General features: G+C 41.9%; 1 protein-coding gene across 2 annotated transcripts in view; it reads right to left on the bottom strand.

The window, feature by feature from the left end:
• LOC126272435 (N-alpha-acetyltransferase 35, NatC auxiliary subunit) overlaps positions 1–26,477 on the bottom strand; it is a 137,386-nt gene that overhangs the window by 18,237 nt on the left and 92,672 nt on the right. For both annotated transcript variants that reach the window (XM_049975305.1, XM_049975306.1), the window contains exons 8-9: positions 21,333–21,524; positions 10,057–10,197 (exon numbers count right to left, since the gene is read on the bottom strand). In XM_049975305.1, coding sequence (XP_049831262.1) covers positions 10,057–10,197; positions 21,333–21,524 — 333 coding nt within the window. The remainder of the gene's footprint in view (positions 1–10,056; positions 10,198–21,332; positions 21,525–26,477) is intronic.

Genomic DNA, 26,477 nt, shown 5'->3' with positions numbered 1-26,477 from the left:
GTGCATTTTACAAATGTATACATTCAAAGAAAAACCCAAGAAGAAAATTATTCTCGAGATACGGATGTTAAGTTGACAGATAAAAATGAAATGTGTGCAGTATTTAGCATTCTTTATCTGACTGGCCTCAAAGGCGGAAACCATACAAATGTACTGGAACTTTGGTCTGAGATCAGTCTTTCTTTCTAATCCTGCCCTGGCACGGCATTCTGGGTAACTTTTCCAAATTGTACCCCTCTACCTAAACCTCACCAGTGTTTTTCCTTAACCCCCTCTTCCTTCTCCTTCAACGCTTCTGTCAGAAGAAGTAGCCACTGGCTCCAAAAGCTTGCAAACATTATTTATTTATATGTGTGTTCCCCTGTTGAGTCTTATTGAGTAGATTTTTTAACTATCCAACTAAATTATAATAAAAACAAAGATTCCAAGACTTACCAAGTGGGAAAGCGCCAGTAGATAGGCACAATAAATAAAACACACAAACACACACACAGAATTTCTAGCTTTCGCAACCGACGGTTGCTTCTTCAGGAAAGAGGGAAGGAGAGGGAAAGACGAAAGGATGTGGGTTTTAAGGGAGAGGGTAAGGAGTCATTCCAATTCCGAGAGTGGAAAGACTTCCCTTAGGGGGAAAAAAGGACAGGTGTACGCGCGCGCGCGCACACACGCGCACGCGCACACGCACGCACACACACACACACACACACACACACACACACACACACACACACACACACACACACACACCCATCCGCATTTGTATGTGCGGATGGATATGTGTGTGTGTGTGTGTGTGTGTGTGTGTGTGTGTGTGTGTGTGTGTGTGTGTGTGCGCGCGCGCGAGTGTACACCTGTCTTTTTTTCCCCCTAAGGGAAGTCTTTCCGCTCCCGGGATTGGAATGACTCCTTACCCTCTCCCTTAAAACCCACATCCTTTCGTCTTTCCCTCTCCTTCTCTCTTTCCTGAAGAAGCAACCGTCGGTTGGGAAAGCTAGAAATTCTGTGTGTGTGTTTGTGTGTTTTATTTATTGTGCCTATCTACCGGTGCTTTCCCACATGGTAAGTCTTGGAATCTTTGTTTTTAATATATTTTTCCCATGTGGAAGTTTCTTTCTATTTAATTTACATCAGCATTAATTTGAACCCAACAATTACATTTGTTATTGACTCTGTTGCATTTCGAAATCTTGTCTATCATCTTACTTTCTCTTTTTGTTTGTACAAGTAGTTTCACTTTGTATTCCTCTTCCCTTTTTCCGTAATCTACCATACATTTTATCCTGCCTAATTATACTCAATAATACGTAATTTACTTCCAAACCATAACCTAAAAATTTTTAACGCTTTCAACATAACTGCTGCTATAAAATCCACTGTTCCAAGTTTACAAACATTTCGTGTAAACTCGTGAATACAGTTTCACAGCTTCAGTTCCTTTCACCCATTAAACAACCATCTCAGCTATTTCCAACAACTTTCGTTTTATTTCCATTCCCGTTTTTCCCACATAACCAATCATTTTTTAGCAGCTTCCCACAGGTTTAAACGTTATTATTTCTTCATCAAACAGTTGTTAGCCTCATTTTCATAACCAGTCCTTTTAATACATTTACACACACTTTTTTTGGAGATTATTTTGAAAATTTTTTTCGAGATTTTTTCGGGAAATTTTTTTTGAAACTTTTTCGATAAATTTTTTTTTTCGAAATTTTCCTGAATTTCCCCACCCTTGAACGTGTTTTGGAGACAACACAACTACCTAACCTTTGCACCCATTGTTCAGCACAGGATCAACATAGCTCATCTCAAACCAACACATTTTCGACTTTTTTCACACCTTTATCTCTCCCTATATATATTTCTATTTATTTTCACTTTAACCTCATATTACCCTTTCCACCTTCTAATACCATGTCAACCTCACAACATCCCTACAATGACCCCATTAAATTTTATTTACATTCCCTCTGCAAACATGCCTTCACCCTAGCCAGATTACACTCCCATATTTTATTTACTCAGGCTTGTCTGACATATGGCATTACCCCCAAAGGCCTCACACTTAAAGTTCCCATCTCTGGCTGCAATCTTTCTTTCCATCAGTCCTTATACCAGTTCCAAACTGCACAATCCATAGCCCTCACCCGCCTAATCCTTCACCTATACATCGACTCGGCCAATGAACACACCCGTCAAGTCCTATCCCAAATCAAAGTCCTCAATCTTTCCTCTCCCACATCCACACCGGCTGTTCATAGCATCCTCCTACAGGCCAACCACAAATTAGAACAGCATGCCACCCTCCATCTCAAAAAACTATCCAATCTCCTGGTTTCCCACCTCCGGAAAGGCAACTCACTCACCCTCCAAAACCTTTCCAACAAACCTCAATCTCCTCTCATTGCACACAGACCCAGTCTCTCCCATCTACTCAATCTCCCACTTCCAGCTCCACTCCCCCCAACACCTCAAAATTCTAGTCAACACAATCTGGAACCACAACACCCCAATTCAGTAGTTAACCTTTCCTTCAAACCTCTGTCCTATCCAAAGGCCTCACCTTTAGCCCCACTCCCAGGTTCAACCAAACTGCCCTTGTCAAAGATTTACTTTCCTACACTGGTAGTCTCTGCTGGAAATATCACTTTGCCACGAAGAAAAATAATCCTGATCCCATTCCTAATGATCCAACTCCCCAAGACACTATCCAAATTGAACCCTGCGTGGAACAGTTCCGTCCTCCATCACAGCGGGACCCACCTCCTCTTCCTCAAAATCACCCTCTCCAAACCTTCCAGGAATTTCTCACTTCCAGCTTATTAAAAGGTGTATGTGCAGACGGATGTGTGTGTGTGTGTGTGTGTGTGTGTGTGTGTGTGTGTGTGTGTGTACACACCTGTCCTTTTTTCCCCCTAAGGGAAGTCTTTCCGCTCCCGGGATTGGAATGACTCCTTACCCTCAACCTTAAAACCCACATCCTTTCGTCTTTCCCTCTCCTTCCCTCTTTCCTGAAGAAGCAACCGTCGGTTGCGAAAGCTAAAAATTCTGTGTGTGTGTTTTATTTATTGTGCCTATCTACTGGCACTTTCCCGCTTGGTAAGTCTTGGAATCTTTGTTTTTAATATATTTTTCCCGTATGGAAGTTTGTTTCTATTTTATTTACAACTGAATTATAAAATGGATATATTAGCAGTTATTATGAGCTTTCTGGATGCATTTCTGAAAAACTGCATGGACAATTACAATCTTGGAAAATTTGTTACTACTGATGATAAACTAGGAGCACTCTGAGGTTGTTGCAGCTTCGTACAATACATTCCCAACAAACCAGCTAAATATGGCATCCACATATTTGACCTGTGAGATGCTAAGTCATTCTCCACTGGTTTGATGCAAGTCTACTCTGGCAAATAGCCAGAGGGATCATTTTGTGTTCCTAATAAGCCATTTGATATTGTGTGAAGACTAACCCAGCCAATAAAAAAAAAAAAAAAGCACAAATAGAAATGTTGGCTCTCTCTCTCTCTCTGTTGCAATATAAAATCACCAGTGTAGGAAGCCTAAGAAAGGATAAAAAGGAAATCCCACACAAGTTTTCACCCACTACAAACAAAGAAATCAGTTCAGCAGTTTCTGAATACCAGAAAGTATTGTATTGTATTGTACGTACCTAAATACAACAAATCTGTTGTACTCATTTCCTGATGCATAGTGAAGGAAGTGCACATGAGGACACTAAGGAACATACTAGATTATAGTAAGACCAAGGGTGGAGTTGATACTGTTGATCACATGTGCAATAAATATGCAGTAACACAAATGAGAAGACAATGGGTATATGGTAAGCATTGTTGAATGTGGCTAGTATCAACGTGCAGGTGTTGTTTCAAGCAATTGCAAAGATCGAGAAACATCCATGTCGAAATTTTACGAGAGGCATTCCTTTTCAACTCATGAAACAAGTTATTGAATGATCTGTAATAATAAATTTAGAAGCTGATGTTAGCTTGCATTTGCATCATTACAAGAAGAGGGCATATAGAACAGTAACCAATGAAGAAAAAAGTTAGATGGGGAATTCATGGAAGGACCAACAATAGCTCAACAACACTAAGACATAGCACTCACAACGATTTTGTTTGCCGAAGTCACTGTCAAACAACAGTTCTCTGCGGAAAATACAGTGTGTTCACCCATGGCTGAAGACAATTAATTTGCAAGTAAATTATCCCAATGTAACAAGTTAAGCATTATGACATATATGAAACTACTGTTAACCATAAGCTTAAATATCACTGTATGAAGCAATACATTACTGCAATTAATGATAAAGCAACACCAATAAACAGCCACTTATCATCAATGTGTACCTACGTAATACACTGTGTGCCCACTATTGCAACATGCAGAAGTGTGCCCACTCTAGAGATCGTACTGCATATAGAAAGTAACACAACAAGCACAATATATCAATAGATTAATGCATATACTGGGCTATGCAGATGACGTGGATATTATTGCAAGAAAAGAACTAGTTTCTAAAGAAACATATCGGGCACTGGTGGCTGACACAATTGAAATGAAACTGGAAGTGAACATCAATGAAACCCAATACATACATGTAATATGACCAGAACTAAATTTTACCCTACAAACTGACCAAGTATAAATAGATTCTGATAGTGAATTTTTCTATCTGGGAACACTGGCAACATCACAGAATGATATTAATGAGGAAATAAAGTGAGCCAGACAGGTAGCAAATAATGCTACTACGGGCTGGCGCAACAACTTAAGTCCAGGAATCTGCCCCATAGAACAAAGTGTCATCCAAATTTTAATACTTCCACCCATGGTCTAGGGGTAACGTTTTTGATTAGAAATCAAAATGTCCTTGGTCCCATGTTCAAAACCTGCCACCACTTAAATTTTGATTAATAATTGGCATTGGTGGCCACTGGCTTCCGGCATAAGAAGTCACCCTCATTCTGCCAATGGCCTCGTCGAAGAGAGCACAGGACAGAGAACCAGGGCATTCCCTTATCCTTGGGGCGGGAAACTGCCCCAAAAGGCAGAAGAATCTGCAATGATCAATGTCATGAGGATGCAGAAGGCAACTGAAAGCACTGCATTAAAGACACATAACACGTATCCACAGGACTTGTGGCCTGTAATTGAAAAAGTGTTATGATAATTTCTCCATTGGCAAAAGATACCGCAGTAGTCCCCCCATTCAGATTCTTCAGGAGGGGGTTGCCAAAGGTAAGATGACCATGAGAAAAAGATTGAATAACCAATGTAAGAATCGCACTCTCTGAGTCAGTGAGTGGACTGTCAGAAGCTTGAACAAGGTAGGGAAGCCAAAGAAGACAAGGATTTCTGGTCAGATGAGTATAGGGTAATATCAACAGCAGTAGAAAATGGTGTAATGGGACTAGGATTTGTTGTGAATAGGAAGGTAGGGAAAAGAGTGTGTTACTGTGAACAGTACAATCATAGGGTTGTTCTTATGAGAATCAACAGCAAAGCAACATCAACAATGAGAATTCAAGTATACATGCTGATGCAAGCTGAAGATGAAGAGCTGGAGAAAATATAAGGGTATTGAAAGGGCAATACAATACGTAAACAGAGATGAAAATCTGATAGTCATGGGGGACTGAAATGCAGTTGTGAGGGAAGAAGTGGAAGAAAAGGTTACAGGAGAATATCAGCTTGGAACAAGGAACAAGAGAGGAAAAAGACTAATTGACTTATGCAATAAATTTGAGCTCATAATATTGAATACTCTGTTAATAGGCTGGGTGACATGAAAATTTCAGAGAAATAACATCGTGGTCAGACAGTGATCCTGAAATCAGATACTGTATTGTATGGTGTCCCCAGGAGCAGATCTAGGCTCAAATCACAATGCAGTAGTGATGAAGAGTAGGCTGAAGTTTAAGAGATTAATCAGGAAGAATCTATAAAAAAAGAAATGGGATACTGAAGTACTAAGGTATGGCGAGGTATGCTTGAAGTTCTCTAAGGCTGTAGATCAGCAATAGGAGTAGCTCAGTAGGCAGTTTGTAGTGATTCGAGACTTTCGGTGTAAATTCTAGAACCACTCGGCCTTCTACTGTCTTGAACACACAATATTTTAGATGTGAGTGTGGGATGATAGAATCCTACCAATTGTGCATCACATGTTTGTGTGTACAGGTTTGAAATTCAGCTACGAGAAGAATGTAGATGCGGTGATCAAAAGGCACTGACAAGTACCTGTCGGGTGATCCATGAAGTTTTAGAGGAAGTGCGTATGAGAGGACCATGGAGTATTTATGTAACTCTGTGATAATAGTGTCAGTGGCTACTTTTAGTGAAAAAAGAACAGTGGAGAAAGAACTCTTTTAAAAAAACTCTTATTCCAGCCTTGCTAGAGGCAAGACGTATTTTATGAATCCTGAGATAGATTCATGGTTATTAAATCAACTCTGTTAAAAATGTAACTTAATTGCTTCTAATGTGAGACGGCACGGGTGACTTGCAAGAAGTCGAATGTTTATGTGAAGTGTGAGAAGTGTGAATTTTGTTCTGTATGAAGTTCTAATATATTGTTAGTTGATGAAAGTATCTACTTATTTCACAAGTAGAGGGAGTATTTTAAATATTCCTGTACCTAGCATCACTCTTCGGAGAAGAAGTTTAAAGAGATTCCAGCAGCCACCTAACCAGCGAAGAAGATCAGCTGCGCACTTCCAAGTAAGTCAACTCGTGTAAAGGAGGTGGGAGGGCAGCATACATACACTGCACACATTCTTCTGTCGTCAAACTCGTTAGAAGTTCAATTGAAGAGGAATGGATATCTCTAAAAGGGCAACCATGGAACTAGGAAAGAATAACATAGGAACAAGGGAGGTAACTGAAAAAACCATGGTTAACAGAAGAAATACTTCAGTTGATTGATCAAAGAAGAAAGTACAAAAATGTTCAGGGTCATTGAGGAATACAGAAACACAAGTTGCTGAGGAATGAAATAAATAAAAAGTTCAGGGAAGCTAAGACAAAATGGCTGCATGAAAAATATGGAGAAATAAAAAAAAGAAATAATTGTCTTAAGAACTGACCTTCGGTGACATTAAAAGCAAGGATGGTAACATTAAGAGAGCAATGGGAATTCCACAGTTAAATGCAGAGGAGAAAGTGTTTAGCTGGAAAGAGTACATTGAAGGCCTCTACGAGGAGGAGGATTTGTCTGATGTGTGGGAAGAAGAAATAGAAATCAATGTAGAAGAGTTGGGGGATCCAGTATTAGAATCAGAGTTTAAGGCAGCTCTGGAGGATTTAAGATCAAATAAGCAGAATTCATAAAATCACTGGGGGAAGTGGCAACAACACAATTATTCAAGTTGATGTGTAGACTGTATGAGTCTTGTGATATATCATCTAACTTTCAGAAAAATACCATCCACATGATTCCAATGACATCGTAATTCTGTCAGAGACAGCAAAGGACTTGGAAGAGCAGTTGAACAGAATGGACAGTGCCTTGAAAGGAGGATATAAGATGAACATCAACAAAAGCAAAACGAGGATAATGGGATGTAGTCGAATTAAGTTGGGTGATGCTGAGGGAATTAGATTAGGAAATGAGACACTTAAAGTAGTAAAGGAGTTTTGCTATTTGGGGACCAAAATAACTGACGATGGTCGAAGTAGAGAGGATATAACATGTAGACTGGCAATGGCAAGGAAGGCATTTCTGAAGAAGAGAAATTTTTTAACATCGAGTATAGATTGAAGTGTCACGAAGTCATTTCTGAAAGTATTTGTACGGAGTGTAGCCATGTATGGAAGTGAAACATGGACGATAAATAGTTTGGACAAGAAGAGAACAGAAGCTTTCGAAGTGTGGTGCTACAGAATAATGCTGAAGATTAGATGGGTAGATCACACAACTAATGAGGAGGTATTGAATAGAATCGGGGAGAAGAGGAGTTTGAGGCACAACTTGACAAGAAGAAGGGATCAGTTGGTAGGACATGTTCTGAGGCATCAAGGGATCACAAATTTAGCATTGGAGGGCAGCGTGGAGGGTAAAAATCATAGAGGGAGACCAAGAGATGAATACACTAAGCAGATTCAGAGGGATGTAGGTTGCAGTAAGCACTGGGAGATGAAAAAGCTTGCACAGAATGTAGTAGCATGGAGAGCTGCATCAAACCAGTTTCAGAACTGAAGACCACAACAACATGATTCCGAGGACAGCAAGAGCTGACAAGTGCAAGAATTATCGCATAATGATCTCAACAGCTCATGCATCCTAGTTAATATACAGAAGAAAATTCAGGAAGAAAAATCAAGACACATTCACAGGATTTGTTGACTTGGTAAAAGTGTTCAACAATGTAAAAAGCTGCGAGCTGTTCAAAATTCTGAGAAAAATAAGTTGTAGGGAGAGAAGAGTAAAATACAACATGTACAAGAGCCAGAGCCGAGAGGGAATAATAAGAATGGATGACCAAGAATGAAGAGCTTGGATTAAAAACGATATAAGACAGGGATGTAGTCTTTTGCCTTCACGCCTTTAATCAGTACACTGAAGAAGCAGAGATGGAAGTAAAAGAAAAGTGCAGGAGTGAAATTAAAATTCAAGGCAAAAGTACGTCAATGATATGATTCACCGATGACATTGCTGTCCTGGGTGAATGTGAAGAAGAATTACATGATCTGCTGAATGGAATAAACAGTCTAATGAATACAGAATATGGACTGACCAGTAAATTGAAGGAAGTTGAAGGTAAAGAAAGGTAGCAGACATGAGAACAGCGAGAAACTTAAGATCAGGATTGATGGTCACAAAGTAGATGAAGTTGAGGAATTCTACTACCTAGGCAGCAAACTAATCAATGACGGACGGAGCAAGGAGAACATCTTGCCATTCCTGGCTAAGAGAAGTCTATTAGTATTAAACATTTGCCTTAATTTGAAGAAGTAGTTTCTGAGAATGTAAATCTGGAGCACAGCACTGTATGATAGGGTGAAACATGGACTGTGGGGAAACTAGAACAGATGAAAATCAAAGCATTTGAAATGCGGTGTTACAGACGAATGTTGAAAATTAGGTGGACTTATAAGATAAGAAATGAGGAGGTTCTGCCCAGAATCAGAGAAGAAAGGAATATATGGAGAACACTGAAATCAGGGAATGACTTCCGTGATACTAGAGGGAGCCACATATCAAACCAGTCAGAAGACTGGTGAAGGTGGTGGTGGTTAGGTCCAGTATTGACATATGGCTCAGAATCATGGGCATTGATATAGCAGTGTGTAAACTTATAGGGTGTTTTGAACAGAAGGTGCTACACAAAATCTATGGGGCGATTAGTGAAAGTGGGCTATGGCGTACACAATGTAGATGTAAACTTTGTGGATTCTATAGACCTCTTGAAGTCACAAATTTCATCAAAATAAACCGCTCGAAATGAGTCAGACATATTTTTTGTACGGAACATAAGAACCCAACAAAAATAGTGGTACTACAAAACCCAGTGGGATGAAGAAGCAGGGGAAGATCAAAACTTTGATGACATACAACGAGCTTTAAAATCTAATGGCGGCTAAGTATGGAGAGAGAAAACACTGGACAGGGACAAACAGAATTATGTCACAGAGCAAGCCAACATCCATAATGACCTGTACAGCCAAAAAGAAGAAGAAGGAATACAATTCATTTCGAAATCTGTCGATAACAAATCATCATGTGGAAATTATCAATGCTATAATTAAGAAAGTAGTTAGGAGAAGAGTCTGACAATGTAACAGATCTTATATACTTTATATAGTATTTATGAAATCTACAACATCACATGTAAGACGTACTTTTTTGCATAATGATTTGTTAAAGGCAGTTCCAAGAGGAACAGCAACAAAGCTGAGGCAATGAACAGCTGATACATCTATCCATTATTCAACACCTTCTCTTGACACTGAGTATTTTTCCTCCTAGTCACTACTTTTATTTTTTGAAAACTTTTTCATAAAGGTATTTATTATATGTAGAAATTTGAATATTACCTCATCTTGAAGGGCTGCAAAATCTTCGAGTAGATGGGCTAATTTATCCCTCTGCCTGGCTCTGTTATGGCCACACAGTTGAATTAAATTTCCAAATGGCCTCACACAGTGACCAAGGAATGATTCCACAAATTCTTTTGCCTGAAATTCAAAGCAAACACTGCATCATTCTGCAGTAAATCTGACAATGGCTAATGTTATGATATTCCTGTACAAAGAGCTTCCTTAAAATTCTTTAGTCTCGTCAAAGTTTCAGAGTTGATAAAGTACATATATCAGACTTACATGAAGACAATTATTATCAAAAACATAATGAAAAATTCATATGATTTATAGAAGATTTGTTTTGATACTTATATAGGAGACTGTATGAGGTTGAAATTTTGTAGCTCAAGTTCTGTACTACATCTCACACAATACGTACTTAATGTAAAATTTGTTTTAAACCTACTATTCGTGAGAGGATACAGGTACCTGAGTCAGATAAGGCTAAGTAGACACAAAGGAACAAGACTAATACAACAATCGAAAATCCAGGATGCACTGTAGCAATATTATGGAAAGGATAGCTGTTACTCACCATACAGCGGAGATGCTGAGTCACCAACAAAGTCTTCACTGGAGATACAACACACACACACACACACACACACACACACACACACACACACACTTACACATACACACACACCAGTCACACGCACATGATCACAGTCTCTCAGTCTCTGGCTGCTGAGGCCACACTGTGAGCAGCATTGCATGATGAGAGTTGTGAGGGTAAGGAAGAAGCTGGCGCAGGAAGGGGGAGGGATAGCACGGTAGGGTTGGGGGGACGGTAAAGCGCTGCTTGCAAGAGCATACAGGGACGAGCTAGACACATGGCCGGGCAGCTAGGTGCAATTGGGAGGCTAGACGGAAGGTGGGGGACGGTTAGTGGAAAAGAAGAGAGGTAAAAAGACTATGCATGCATTGGTAGAATAGAGGACTATGTAGTGCTGGGATGGGAACAGGAAGGAGCTAGAGGGTAACGACAAAGACTTGCAGGGGGAGTTCTCACCTGTGCAATTCAGAAAAGCTTTTGTTGGTGGGAAGGATCCAGATGGCATGGGCTGTGATGTAGTCACTGAAATTAAGAACACTGTTTTGGGTGGCATGCTCAGCAATTGGGTGGTCCAGCTGTTTCTTGACCACCGTTTGTTGGTGGCCATTTATGCGGACAGACAGCTGGTTGGTTGTTAAGGCCACATAGGATCAGCAGCTTCGTTCCCAGGCACACTAACGTGGGCAGGAATCCACAAAAAAGGACACAAGCACCAGTATCAGCCAGCGATTGAAGGGACCGGTGAATTCGTTGCACGAGAGGGTGGTCCGAACATGGGTCACGGAGACTCTGAATGGCACTCAAAGAATCAGAACAGATGGCATAGGGGGAATGACGATGGCGGTGGATATATTGAACAGCCTGATAGAGAGCAAAAAGCTCAGCTGCAAAGCTTGAACACTGGTCAAGGAGCCGATATTGAAAGGTATCATCCCCAACAACAAAGGCACATCCGACTGCAGCAGTAGTCTTGGAGCCATCTGTGTAAATAAAGACGTTATTAGTGAGCCTTGAACGAAGTTCAAAAAACCTCGAGCGGTACATCGAATCCGCGGTCCTCTCCTTTGGGAGCAAGCTGAATTCAAGGTGAACGCGAACCTGAGCACGGATCCAAGGTGGCATCGGGCTCTCACCCTCTCAAAAAGTTGTAGGGAGGGTAAAATCAAGTTGCTGAAGCAGGTGACGAAAGCGGACTCCTGGAGGTAACAGGGCAGAGACATACAGCCTGTATCAGTGACCGAGAGTCGTCAAAGAAGGAAAAATATGGCAGGTGGTCAGGCACTGACATCAGTCAGCAGGCGTACCGACAAAGCAACATATCACGCCGGTAGTTTAGCAGTAATGCGGCACCTTCGGCATACAGACTCTCAACAGGGCTGATGTAGAATGCTCCAGTCGCCAGACGTAACCCTCCATGGTGGATAGAGTTTAGACGGCATAAGATGGACAGCCGGTCAGAAGAGTAGACAAAGCTCCCATAATCCAGCTTTGATCGGACAATGGACCAATATGAGCGAAGCAGGACCATTCGATCTGCTCCCCATGACGTACCGCTGAGAACACGGAGGACATTTAGGGAACGGATACAACGAGCAGCCAAGTAAGACACATGTGGAGACCAGCAAAGTTTCCTGTCAAATATAAGATCTAAAAATTTTGTAGTCTCCACGAATGGGAGAGCAACGGGACCAAGATGTAAGGACGGTGGAAGAAACTGTTTGTAACGCCAGAAGTTCATACAGACCGTTTTCTCACCAGATAAACGGAAACTGTTAGCAACACTCCAGGAATATAGGCAGTCTAGACAACACTGAAGACAGCGCTCCAGGAGACATGTTCTCTGAGCGCTGCAATAGATCATAAAGTCGGCCACGAAAAGGGAGCCTGAAACGTCAGCTGGAAGGCAATCCATTATTGGATTGACAGCTATGGCAAAAAGGGCCATACTCAAAATGGAGCCCTGGGGCACCCCATTCTCCTCGTGAAAGGCATCTGACAAAACAGAACCCCACATAATCTGAACATTTGATCCATTAAAAATGCATTAATAAAGAATGCCTGCCCTCCAACAGGTGTCGTAAGCCTTCTCCAAATTGAAGAACACAGCCGCCGTCTGGCACTTACGCAAAACGTTGTTCATAATGAAGGTCGACAAGGTAACTAGGTGGTCAACAGCAGAGCGGCACCTACGAAAGCCACATTGGACATTGGTAAGGACGCATTGAGATTCAAGGAGCCACCAATCGAGAATTTACAATGCGCTCCATCACCTTGCAGACACAGCTGGCAAGGGAGATGGGGCGATAATTGGAAGGAAGGTGTTTGTCCTTTCCTGGTTTGGGTATGGGAACAACAATTGCTTCACGCCAGCGTACCAGACGCAATAATAGGTGTGAAGAAGAAAGCCTTTACCTGCAGGAGAAAGGTTCTTCAGCATCTGAATATGGATACCATCGGGCCCCAGAGCAGAGGATCAGGACCGGGCGAGTGCATGGTGAAGGTGGCATTGTAACTTTCATGATTCAAAGACTGAAAAGAAGGTGACCGTGCCTCCTGCTTGTTTTCGGGGAGGAAGGCAGGGTGGGAATGGGCAGAGCTCGAAACCTCAGCAAAAAAGTGGCTGAAGGCAGTTGAGACATCCTCAGGATCCACAAGCACTTCATTCACTACAGTCAGGCCAGAAATTGGGGAGTGGACCTTGGTGCCAGATAGCCGGCACAGGCCACCCCAGACAACCGGAGGAGGAGTAAAACTGTTGAATGAGCTGGTGAAAGCCACCCAGCAAGCCTTTCTGCTTTCTTTGATAACACGGTGACATTGTGCACAGAGCCGTTTGTAATTGATACAGTTCGCCATTGTAGGGTGGCATTGGAAGGTGCGTAAAGCACATCACCGAGCACGAATAGCGTCGCTGCATGCTGTAGTCCACCAAGGGACTGGGACTTGATGTGGGGAAGAGGAAGTACGAGGGATGGAATATTCAGCAGCAGTGAGAATAACGTGCGTGAGGTATGCGACCTGACTATTGCAGCTGGAGAAGGTTTGATTATGGAAGGTCGCCAGGGAGGTGAAAAGCCCCCAGTCGGCTTTGGAGATGTTCCAGCTAGTGGAATGTGGAGAAGGGGTGTGATGTAGGAGATGAATTACTCAGGGGAAATTGTCGCTCGAGTATGTGTCAGACAGAGCATACCACTCGAACCAACATGCAAGTTGGATAGTGGATATTGAGAGGAACAAGTGGGAATAGGTATGCTTTGCATCCAAAAGGAAGGTAGGTGCAAAGGTATTTAAGCAGACTAGATTGAGGTGGTTGAAAAGGTCTGTCAAGAGGGGGCCTCTCGGGCAGGAAGCTGTAGAGCCCCAAAGGCGATGGTGGGCATTAAAGTCTCCAATCGACAAAAATGATGTAGGAAGCTGAGCAATCAGCTGTATCATGTCTGCCCTAGTAAAGGCAGACGATGGAAAGTAAACAGCACAAATGGAAAACGTGAAAGAGGAGAGAGTAATCCGGACGGCAACTGCCTGCATATCTGTGTGCAACGTGATGGGATCGTAGTGGACATCATCCCGAACCAGCAACATGACCCCTCCATGGGCCAGAATACCTACCACAGGGGGTAGGTCAAAACGCATGGAGGTATAGTGTGCCAGGTCAATACCATCACATGGGTGTAACTTTGTTTCTTGGAGACCTAGGACAAGAGGGCAGTGCATTCGAAGGAGCAATTTTAGTTCCTCTCAGTTGGACCAAATGCCACGAATATTCCATTGAAGAACTGCCATTAAGAAAACGAAAAGAAAAAGAAGAAACAAGAAAAGGTCACCCTGATGGCCACTGAGGGCCTGGTTTCAAGGGAGCACTGCTGCTGCAATCAATAGGTGGTGAGTCATGGTCCATCAACTCAACAGTTGCGTCTGCCACCTTCCTGAGATGGTCAGGAGGGGCAGCTTCCTCCGCCAGTGAAAAGCCAGCTGATCGGCTACCAGCGGTGCGGCCTGGCGAAACTGAAGATGGCCGGGGATGGCAACCGCCGGGCGGCGCAGGAGAAGAAACGCATCTCGGCGGAGATGGAGAACTCTTCTTTCAATGAGCCTTCTTTGAAGAATTACGTTTTGTTGAAAGAACAGTTGATGGCTGTGAAGTTAATGTACGCAATAAATCTTCGTGTGTCACTTCGTTTTTGAAGGTCCGAGCATCTGATGTAGAGGTCCTCGTCTTAGCAGTAGCAGATGAGGGAGTTTGAGCCTTAGGGTTGGTGGGAGGAAGAGGAGACATTGATTGGGCGATCTTAGCACTGGCCGATCTGACGACTGAATCGCTAAATGTTAGATCGCATGTCTTCATAGCGGAAGCACAGCCAAGGTTGACACCTTCTCTTTCACTCGAATTGCCTGTATACTTGCAGTTGATGCAATGAGGGAATGGAGGGGAACAGTCACCCTCATGGGCGTCCCTGGCACAGGTAACACATTTAGCCGCTCTTGAGCAAGACTGCCGTGTATGGTTAAACCGGTGACATTGGTAACCCCGTTAGGACTGGGTACATACGGCCGAACAGAAATGATCTCATAACTAGCTTTAATTCGTGAAGGCAATTGCACATTGTCAAATGTCAGGAATATGGTTCGGGTCGGTATGAGGTCCTTGTCAACTCTTTTCATGAACCGATAGACAGCCGTCACTCCCTGATCAGAGAGGAAAGACAGAATCTCCTTATCAGTTAGTCCGTCGAGTGACTTGGTATGCACCACGCCACGCGACGAATTCAAGGTGCGGTGGGCCTCCACCCGTACAGGAAAAATGTATAAGAGAGCAGCTCGAAGTAATTTTTGGGCCTGGAAGGCGCTCTCTGTCTCCAACAGCAAGGTACCGTTGTTCAACCGAGTACAAGATTTCACTGGCCCTGCAATCACATCTACACCCTTCTAAATGACGAAAGGGTTGACTGTTGAGAAATCGTGACCATCAGATCTTGTGACAACAAGAAACTTTGGTGCTGGTGGTAGAATTTCTGGAACAGGAGTTTCATCTAGCTTTCCTTTTTGGGCAGAAGACAGGGAAGAAGAAGAGAAATCTATTGTGGATGAATCCCTCATGATCGCCAGCGTCTCCAATGGTGTGCTCCTTCCTTATGGGGGCCCTCTCGGAGGGCATTCCCACCTTAGGTGATTGTCCACACCTCAGGTCACACCTCCCGAGAAACGGATGGAGGGACAAACCAGCACGTTTGGAAGATAACAGCTCAGGCCATCACCCCTCCCTGGGCCTGGCCTGTACCAGGGGGTACGTGTGTGGCTTTCTTGTCTACCCAGGGCGGGGAATTATGCGTTACCCTGTCACCGGCTATGCATGCGAACATGTGGGTCGGCCTTCAGACATGGGAGGAAAGAAGAGAGGAAAGAGAGAGAGAGGGATAGAGGGATAGAAGAAAGAATCTCAAATGCCGAGGCGGATAATAAGACACACAAAAGAAGACAAGGAGAATGAGGCAGAGATAGAAGTAAGGGCATGAAAGCAAGAAGAAGAGTGAATGTGGGGAAAAAGACAAATAGAGGAAGAAAGCATGAGAATGGAGAAAAACAAAGGAAACAGGATCCTGGAGTTTCCAAGTGTCCATCTCCGGACGAAGGCTCAATACATTACTCCCAAGAAGAGGGAGTGTGAAGGGGAGGTAAGGGGGGGGGGAGATTGGGGACGAGGAGGGATGGGGGAAGGGGGATAGGGCAGCCCAGAAAGGAAGGGGAACTGCACTAGCTCGGGGTCCCGTGCTCGCCACGCACGTATCCACAAAAGAGTTGAGGACCCCTGGGGCTACTCCGCTCCTGGGTGGTACTGAGTCACAATGGGAATGCTCCCTTGTGGTCGGATGGTGGGACTTTCAGAGGTGGTGGGTGATTGGAGGGAAAAGGCATGGGAGATCTGTTTTTGTACAAGGTTGGGAGGGAAATTACAGTCTGTGAAGGCCTCAGTGAGACCCTCAGTGTGGGAGCACTCATCACAACAGTTGTGACGACCACAGGTGGCTCGACTCTATAGAAGGGACTTCTTGGTATGGAATGGGTGGCAGCTGTTGAAGTGGAGGTATTGCTGTGGTTGGAGGAATTGATATGGATGGAGGTACTAATGTAGCCATTTCTGAAGTGGAGGTCGACATCAAAGAAAGTGGCTTGTTAGGTGGAATTTGACCAGGTGCAACGAATGGAGGAGAAGGTGTTCATGTTCTGGAGGAATGTTAATAGGGTGTCCTCATCCTTTATCCAAATAATGAATATGTCACCAATCAATCTGAACCAGTGAAGAGATGGGGATTCTAGGAGTTTAGGAACTATTCCCCTAGATGGCCCATGAAAAGGTCAGGGAGAGATTCTGGGATGGGCCTAAGGATTGAGGAGAGACTGGAGATCCTGCTGGATTTTTAGAATGGGGGTCACTGTGGCAGGGTTTGTAGGTGACAATCTGTCAGCTGGTGGAGTCTTTCGACCAAGTAACCCTTGCAGTTCAAAACAACAGTGGTGGAGCCTTAGTCGGCAGATAGGATTATAAGTCCGTGATCAGTTTTTAAATGGTGGATTGTGGTTTTCCAAGGATGTGGGGTTAGTTTGCATGTTAGGGATTTGGGGATTGACAGTGAGACAAGGTTTTTGGTTAAGAAATTCTGGAAAGTTAGCAGGGGGTAATTAGGGGAGCAGTGGGGGTGAATCACAGTTGGATGGCGGAGTGACCTGAGTCAGGCAAGGTTCAACATTTGCCTTTGGTTGGGATGGTGGCGAAAAAGTGTTTCCACTGCAGGGACCAGCAGAAGGAGAGAAGATCTTTAACAAGTCCTGCATGACTGAATTTGGGAGTTGGGGAAAAGGTGAGGCCTTTGAAAAGGACTGATACTTATGTAGGGTTAAGGCTATTGGAGGAAAGGTTCAAGACTGTGTTGTGTGTCTGTTTAGGTTCTGAATTCTATATGGTGATGGGAGGGAATTTTTGAGGGTAAATGTAGCAGGTCTGTGAGGCAGGGTTTGTCAGCTATGAGGGGAAGTGGGGAAGGTTTGAAGGTGGTTTTAGAGGTGGTGAACAGTGGTTGCTCAAGGCAGGAGTAGGACGTGAACAGGGTGGAGAGTTTTTGAGGTGACGTGCATGTTGCTCTAGTTCCTGGAGAGCAAAAGTTTCAGTGTGTGTTATGGGATCCAGGAATTTGGGTTTGCATAGCAGGAGAATTTTACAGATGGAGCGAAGGTATTGGAAGGTGGTTTGGGCCAGACTGATAATGGTTTTGAAGGACTATGTTGGCGAGGGTTAAGGATTGGAGGAATCTGAACAGTTGGAGGTCATTGCTGAAGGAAGGGTGGCAGCCAGAGATGGGAAATTTGATGGTACAGTCATTGGGGGGGGGGGGGGGGGGGGGGGATTCCATGAGTCAAGCAACAATGCGGGGAAAAACACATAAAATAGTTAAATAACGCAGAATTATGTCTGAAAAAATTTACAAAATACACCAAAGCTTGTGGGAAAAATCATAAAAAGAATGAAACGGATGAAATAAGAGGAAACATGATGAAATCTGAGGGACTAGGCTGACAGCGAATGGTAAAATCCAACTGGAATTGGCATGAAGGCAGAATGAGATCGAAGAAAAATAAATAAAAATATTGTAATGTGAGTTACTGGTCTGTTGCTCATTTAAGTGTGAAGAAGGGAATGACAGATGTTACTAGATTAGATGAAGTTAATAGGTGCGAACTGTAACAGAGAGGGGACGGGGGACAGTTGGTATGATGCAAGTGCGTGTTGCACAGGAAGGTATGGGAAATAACAAGCAAAAATACGTGAGTGATGCAGGAAGAGTAATCAATTTGAAGATATTGGACTAAGATATCAGCGGAAGTAATGGGGGACACGAGATGCTGCACCAACAATCAGCACAGTTTCATACTTGTCTGTTGTGCACAGCACGGACTGTTGATACAGAGTGACTTGTAAGTGAAGCATGCACTGCATTTCATAAGCTGACAAGAGAAACACAGGAAAGAAGAGAAAGGAGGATGGACACTGATTATAAAAATGCAGTAGAAAACAGGAACACAGGAAAACAGCACTGGGTTATGGGATGAAAAAAAGTCGTCGACAAAATTGAACAATGGAAAATTAAGGTTGGAATGTAAAAATACAATGAAAAAGATATTGGAGAGGCATCAAGGGATCACCAATTTAGTATTGGAGGGCAGTGCGGAGGGTAAAAATCATAGAGGGAGACCAAGAGATGAATACACTAAACTGATTCAGAAGGATGTAGGCTGTAGTACATATTGGGAGATGAAGAAGCTTGCACAGGATAGAGTCGCATGGAGAGCTGCATCAAACCAGTCTCAGGACTGAAGACAACAACAACAACAACAACAACAACAACAACAGTCACAGATAGGCACCATTACCCACCCCTACCCTACTATCTTTCTCCTCCCCTGCCCCAGCCTCCTCCTTACCCCCACCACCTGGCAGTCTCTCCCACCATGCACTGCTACTCTCAATGTGGCTTCAGCAGCCAGAGACTGCCGTCTTGTGTGCGCGCGCGCGCGCGTGTGTGTGTGTGTGTGTGTGTGTGTGTGTGTGTGTGTGTGTGTGTGTGTGTCCAATGAATGCCTTGTTGGCTGAAAGCTAATTTTTTGAGAGTCTTTTTGTTGTGCCTATCTGCAACTCAACATCTCCAGTATATGGTGAGTAGTAACTATCCTTTTCATAATATTGTTACAAGACAAATACAGTTACTTTTCCTTAGAAATCACAATTTTTATCATCCATTCATATATATCACATAAAACCAAAACAGTAACATAAAATTTGAATCAATAATGTAATGATAGTAAGAAGACACACTTATTAGCAAGGCACTTGCTGTGTTGGTCATTTTGTGTGAAGTTAAAACTGTTTGCTTGACTGTGGTTCAAAAGAGGATTCCAATTTACAGTATCCAAGCACACCTTATGGACCACACTTTTGAGAAGTATGGAGAGGAACTAGTGGCTACATGCAGCTCTGAGTAGATCCGCAAAGCATGTTTGAAAAGGCAGTTGGTAGCACACTGATTTTAAAAGCAGGACTTGAGATTTTTGTTTCTGTTTGGTACTAAGTTTCCTCACAAAATGCTGGTGGTTGTAGACATTCTGAACTAGAACTTCACTCTAAAACTGGTAAAATTAGAATGTTAAGAACAACTGCACTAGACTAAATAAAATATCTACCTTATATTGTGAAATTTTTCTTACATGATATATTCATCACATATTTCATCTACTGACTTTTAAACATTTTTGACAGTTATCTGAGAGAGATAAAATTAGCAAATGAAGCAGAGTGTTTGTTCAAGCAATGAAACCCTGGTATCTTTTGACAGTTAGCAAACTGGTTCTTTTGTGTATTCATGGTCTGAAGATTTTTGTACTGCTCAAACACTATTTCATTCCCAAGCCATGAGATGTACAATAAATAATCTGAGTGCATCATATATTCTTCATTAGTAGTGGAAGTTACTCAGTCGATGGGCTGATACAGCAAATGTCATTTCTATACACACAATTATTAATGTCATTTTTACACATGTAATTATTCAATGTCTTTTAATGGAGTCTATTGTTGCACCTATCCCACAACCATTGCAGATCTTGTACTTTACTGAACATCTTCATATACATCATACTCACTGAGCAAGGTGTTAGTTTCATTTGTTATGCACAGTGTCCTATAAACTTCAGATATTTGTTAAATATGAAACTAGAAAATGGGGATTTAATTTGTATAGTTAAACAATGGCTTATAGCAAGTGCCAATGTAACACTGCCAAAAATGACTGAAAATTTTTAAAAGTTTAATGACAATTTTCTCATTTTAAGGAAAGTAACTTCTTCCACATAAAACTCATTTTTTCTCCTCGCTTGAATACTTCAAATAATGCAATTCTTATACACTAGTATGGTAAAAAAATGAATGCTGTAATTAGTCTAATTTTGTCTTTGTGGCCCCTATGATAGTGACATACAGGGGAGTGCAGTGTATTCTTTGATTCATCACTTACTCCTGTTCTTAAAACTTTGTATGTAAGTTTTCATACGATATTTTGCTTCTACAGGGTGTTTCAAAAATGACCGGTATATTTGAAACGGCAATACAAACTAAACGAGCAGCGATAGAAATACACCGTTTGTTGCAATATGCTTGGGACAACAGCACATTTTCAGGCTGGATGTTCCTTCTGCAATACTGCAAAAGGACTTGGCATAATGTGGTTGTTAATGCCTTAATTGCATTTTACCATATTTCCTCGATATAGTGAAAGCACTGGGGCATGAGGTGGTTTTTAACAGTCTCTCTTCTCACAGAGATCAATATTAATATCCTACAACGTCATACATCACTTGTCAGTTCTTCACACCTGTTCTTATACATCCACTTTCTACATATGTAACAAAGTGTGTAAGTCCTGATACTGCTATGATATTTTGCTAACTGATAAAAGCAGGTGATTTCTGTTAATTTGTTTATGTGGTTCAAGACAGATCCTTTCTCAAATGTTCACTCTTATCAATAACAGGAATTAACAGCTTAAACAGCACTATATCAGGATTCCTTATTTAGTAAAGACCATTTCTCAAAAATATCACTTCAGAACAAAATTAGGGATTTATTTACCTGTTGATTGTTCAAAAGTGTAGACCTAGGCATCAAAGCAGGAGGAAATATAAAGTTTTTTGCAGCATCTCTAAGAACATCAACAAAATTTAAACTGCCAAACACTTTATTACACTGCGGTAAATACAGGAGCTGAAGAATGGATCGAGAAAGAATACATGGGCCATGTCGGCTGAAATCAATGAAGAAGTCCTGCAAAGAAAAATTTAGTACATCAGCAATGTGCTATCTTATAAAACAGATGGGAGGTACATCTACGTATTGCTAAAAAATGTTACCATCAGTGAATACATGTTCTACCATGTCCCTTATACATGCCTTCATAATACATCAGTAAAGATTATTCTTTAAGTTAAAAATATGTACATTAATAAATTATGAGATTTAACTTCAATGCTGAACTTCATCAATGTCAGATATACAATGAATATGTCATCACCATGTACTCACAAAACTAAAGTTTATGTCATCTTTTTCAGTTTTGGTGATGCCTTTTTGCGGCATTACAATCCACTCTGATTATCACTAGATAGATAAAAAAATCTACTCACCAAGCAGCAGCAACACACACACACACACACACACACACACACACACACACACACAAGGTTGTAATTAGGCAAGCTTTTGGAGCCTCACCTGAGTTCAAGTATATATTTATGTCCATGTAAATGAACTACAGTCTTTCATTAGCAGCAAAGCTATTTTAATGAGCTTCAAATATTTGTGGCTTTCTTAAAAATTTATGCTGTACTCTCACAGAAGCTCAATGAAGATTTAAATTTAACTTGTAGAATTTTGTCTTTTATCCAAAATTCATTTCCAGATAAGCTCTGTACAACTTAAAATACTTTATTTTCATACTACTTTGCAAACTGAATTGTGTAAAAGCTTAATTCTCTCTCTCCTTCTCCAATTCCCTCTTTTTGTTCCGTATCTCTTGGATAAATCAAGCCAAAACTTAATAATTTTGCCTATCTTATTTACAATTGTGCAGAGAAAACATGACTACAGTGTCTGTCATGATTTATTTACGGAATCAGATACAGAGCTTCACCCATTCATGTTTGCTTACACTACCATCTGGTCAGGTCAAAGGCTACGTGCACACTGTAAGTCTCTGTGGGTAATTTCTCGTGGTGGTGTTGTTGTTGTTAAACTCCTGCAGGAGTGTTGCTGGTTCCACAGCATTTCAGGGTGGCATGCTGAGGCCACAACATCGTACAGCCACAGGATGAAACAGTGATATTTGTCAGTTTATGAACCTGCCTGTAGGCCCATGCAAAACGGCTTCTCGCTACCTGCAGCACATAACCACAGCTGCACCCTATTCCCTTGACAATTGATACAGAGTGATGCCTGTGTCTGAATGAGGGATAGCTGTTTGTTGAGTTGCTATGTTCCGAATACGCTTTGAGGCCCATTTGGCAGTGAGCGGTTGTTTGACAAAATCTTCAATACTTACGTATGCCAAATGATGAAAACAACTTTGTTTTCCCCTATTATCTGAAAGGTTTGTCTTTTGCTACATGTAGGGATATTGGTACAGTGGCTTAGAATCTTAGACAATAGGCCTCAGTGCAGAAAGCTGTTTTGTCATGGCCAGGTCAGTGAGAACAAATGTGGCTCTCCTGTTGTGTTAGGCCATATGTTAGCTTAGTAGCAGACTCTTTCAGCATAATATGCAGTTTGAGCTGTACTAGCGGGAGTATTCATACCACAATCTGTCCCGTGGTACATGATGACAGCCGCATTTGAATGGCGAAGATACTCTCATGTCCCACAGAAGATTTGTGGTACAGTGCTGACAGTTGTGAGATAAACGTCATATAAATGTGCTGTGGTACTGAATATCTCAGCCTCCCACAGGCAATCTTGGTCTGATTTCACCTGTTCTGGGAAGCTGAAATTTACTATTAAACTGAACTCTAATAGCATGAACCACACTCTTTACTATCACATCTTCCAGTGTTAAGACTTCATATGGTGCACATTTTCATCATAAGCAGTGGCAATTATTGTGAGGGATAGGTAGCAAGCCAATGAGATTTACAAGCAGATGTGTGAAATTTTCACTGGTAAGGAAAAAGTTATCAAGCAGGGTTCGTACATAATGTGATACTTTGCACCTGTGGCAGAGGATGCACTCCTGGGTCCATGAGTTTCAGTGTTTCTGCACATTAGGCCGTAAATAACATCACATCTGAATTATTCTGGCAGCAGGGATGCCTGGCAACTTAGTAATGCGAATACTGAAATATGCTGTGGTGTAGATATGTGAGTATGTAAGGCCACAGTTGGCATGTGGCTTCATCACACTACACTGGTGCCCGACAGTGGCACATGATGTAAACAAAGAGTCAACATTCCTTGCGGTAGGTCCATAAGTTCTGTATCGTTGATCTGTGCCACTGTCAAGTGCACTGAAATCTAGAAGTTAAGAGATAGCTCCAACTCTAGACACAGCAATAATATTTCCAGCACTAGTAATGTGTTGCATTTCAGTCAGAAAGTGGGTAATGAAACTACGGTAGTTCATCTGTACTGACAGATAATTATTCTGAGACTTTAAAGTCAAACATTAGCAATCGGCTGTCAGTGTATATAATGAAGATGTGGTCTTTGCCCATAGAGCTAATGTATCTTTTTCCCTCATAGACAGCCAAGAGCACTGTATAAAATTGCAGCAAAGAATATTATTGTTCTGTTGGTTTTTTGGATGAAAAGCCTACGGGCTCCCGGGCTCCACTGACACACTGCTGCAGAACTGCAACCAGAGGGTGGGCTAAAGCATTACCAAAAGCACTAGGGCTATATTCATGTAAATGTCCACAAAACATCAACAAAGGCTATAGAGAAATTCAGGTCCCTTAGCAATTCATTAATAATCTCTTGGAAGGTCTGTGCATTGCTGCACAGAGCACCCAACATGTAAGTCAGTGCTGTAATTCTGTATTTGGCTGTAACAATCAATGAGGTTCAGAATGAGAAATTATATATTTACACCAAACGGGAAAGCACTGGTAGATAGACACAATAAAAGACACACACACACACACACACACACACACACACACACACACACACACACACACACACACACACACACACAAAATTTCAAGCTTTCGCAACCAACGGTTGTTCCGTCAGGAAAGAGGGAAGGAGAGGGAAAGACGAAAGGATGTGGGTTTTAAGGGAGAGGGTAAGGAGTCATTCCAATCCCAGGAGCGGAAAGACTTACCTTAAGCAGAAAAAAGGACGGGTATGTGCGCGTGCACACACACACACACGCACACACACACGTACAGACACAAGCAGACAAAATATATCCATTTCCCTTTTTAAATTTTCTAACCTACCTGCCTGATTAAGGGATCTGACATTCCACACTCCGATCCGTAGAACTCCAGTTTTCTTTCTCCTGATAACAACATCCTCTTGAGTAGTCCCCACCCGAAGATCCGAATGGGGGACTATTTTATCTTCGGAATATTTTACCCAACAGGACGCCATCATCATTTAATTATACAGTAAAGATGCATGCCCTCGGGAAAAATTACGGCAGTAGTTTCCCCTTGCTTTCAGCCGTTCGCAGTACCAACACAGCCAGGCCATTTTGGTTATTGTTACAAGGCCAGATCAGTCAATCATCCAGACTGTTGCCCTTGCAACTACTGAAAAGGCTGCTGCCCCTCTTCAGGAACCACGCGTTTGTCTGGCCTCTCAACAGATACCCCTCCCTAGTGGTTGCACCTACGGTACGGTTATCTGTATCGCTGAGGCACGCAAGCCTCCCCACCAACGGCAAGGTCCATGGTTCATGGTTCATGTATTATATCCATGAAATTCTCCCCTAACTTGCAATAATACAAAATGAGCTGCCCTTCTTTGAACTTTTTTGATGTCCTCTGCCAATCCTATCTGGTATGGATCCAACACAACACAGCAATAATTTAGCAGAGGAAAACAAGTGTGGTGTAGGCAGTCTGTTTAGTGGATCTATTGTGTCTTCCAAGTTTTTTGCCAATAAAATGCCTTCTCCACAACATTATCTATGAGATCATTTAATATTGTTTGTAACTGTTATTGCTAGGTATTCTGTTGAATTGACATACTTTAGATTTGTGCGATTTATGGTGTAACCAAAATTTAATGGATCTGCTTCAGTACTCTCATCGATCACCACATACTTTTTAAAAGTTCAACTGTCATTTTTCGCACCATACAGATACCTTCTTTAAATCATTTTACAATTGGTTTTATCTTCTGATGACTTAACTAGATGGCAAATGACAGAATCATCTGAGAACAATCTAAGAGGGCTGTTCAAATTGTCTTCTATATAATTTATATAGATTAAAAACAGCAGAGTGCTTATAACACCTCCTTGAGAGACACCAGATATCACTTTTCTTTTATTCAATGACTTCCCGTCAACTACAAACTGTGACCTTCCTGACACAAAATCAGAAATCCAGTTGCGCAACTGGGACAATACTTCATGAGGGTGCAATCTGATTAAAAGCTCTTGTCAGGAATGGTATCAAAAGCCTTTTGGAAACCTAGACATATAGCTGTCTATAGCACCCCGGAAGTAGACAACATTCCATTAGAACTACTGATAGTCTTGGGAGAGCCAGCCCTGAAAAAACTCTGGTGAGCAAGATGCATGAGACAGGCGATATACCCTCAGACTTCAAGAAGAATATAATAATTCCAGTCCCAAAGAAAGCAGGTGTTGACAGATGTGAAAATTACCAGTTTAGCAAGTCATGGCTGCAAAATACTAATATGAATTCTTTACAGACGAATGGAAAAAATGGTAGAAGCCTACCTTGGGGAAGATCAGTTTGGACTCCATAGAAATGTTGGAACACATCAGGCAATACTGACCCTATAATTTGTCTTAGAAGATAGATTACAGAAAGGCAAACCTACACTTCTAGCATTTGTAGACTTAGAGAAAGCTTTTAACAGTGTTGACTGGAATAATCTCTTTCAAATTCTGAAGGTGACACTGAGTATAGATTTAAGTGTCAGGAAGTTGTTTCTTAAAGTATTTATATGGAGTGAAGCCATGAATTGAAGTGAAACGTGGATGATAAATAGTTTAGACAAGAAGAGAATAGGAGCTTTCGAAATGTG

This window comes from Schistocerca gregaria, chromosome 5 (assembly GCF_023897955.1).
Source record: "Schistocerca gregaria isolate iqSchGreg1 chromosome 5, iqSchGreg1.2, whole genome shotgun sequence".
Classification (NCBI taxonomy): domain Eukaryota; kingdom Metazoa; phylum Arthropoda; class Insecta; order Orthoptera; family Acrididae; genus Schistocerca; species Schistocerca gregaria.
Note: the sequence above shows the minus strand (reverse complement) of the source record. Positions and strands in the feature narration are given on the sequence as shown.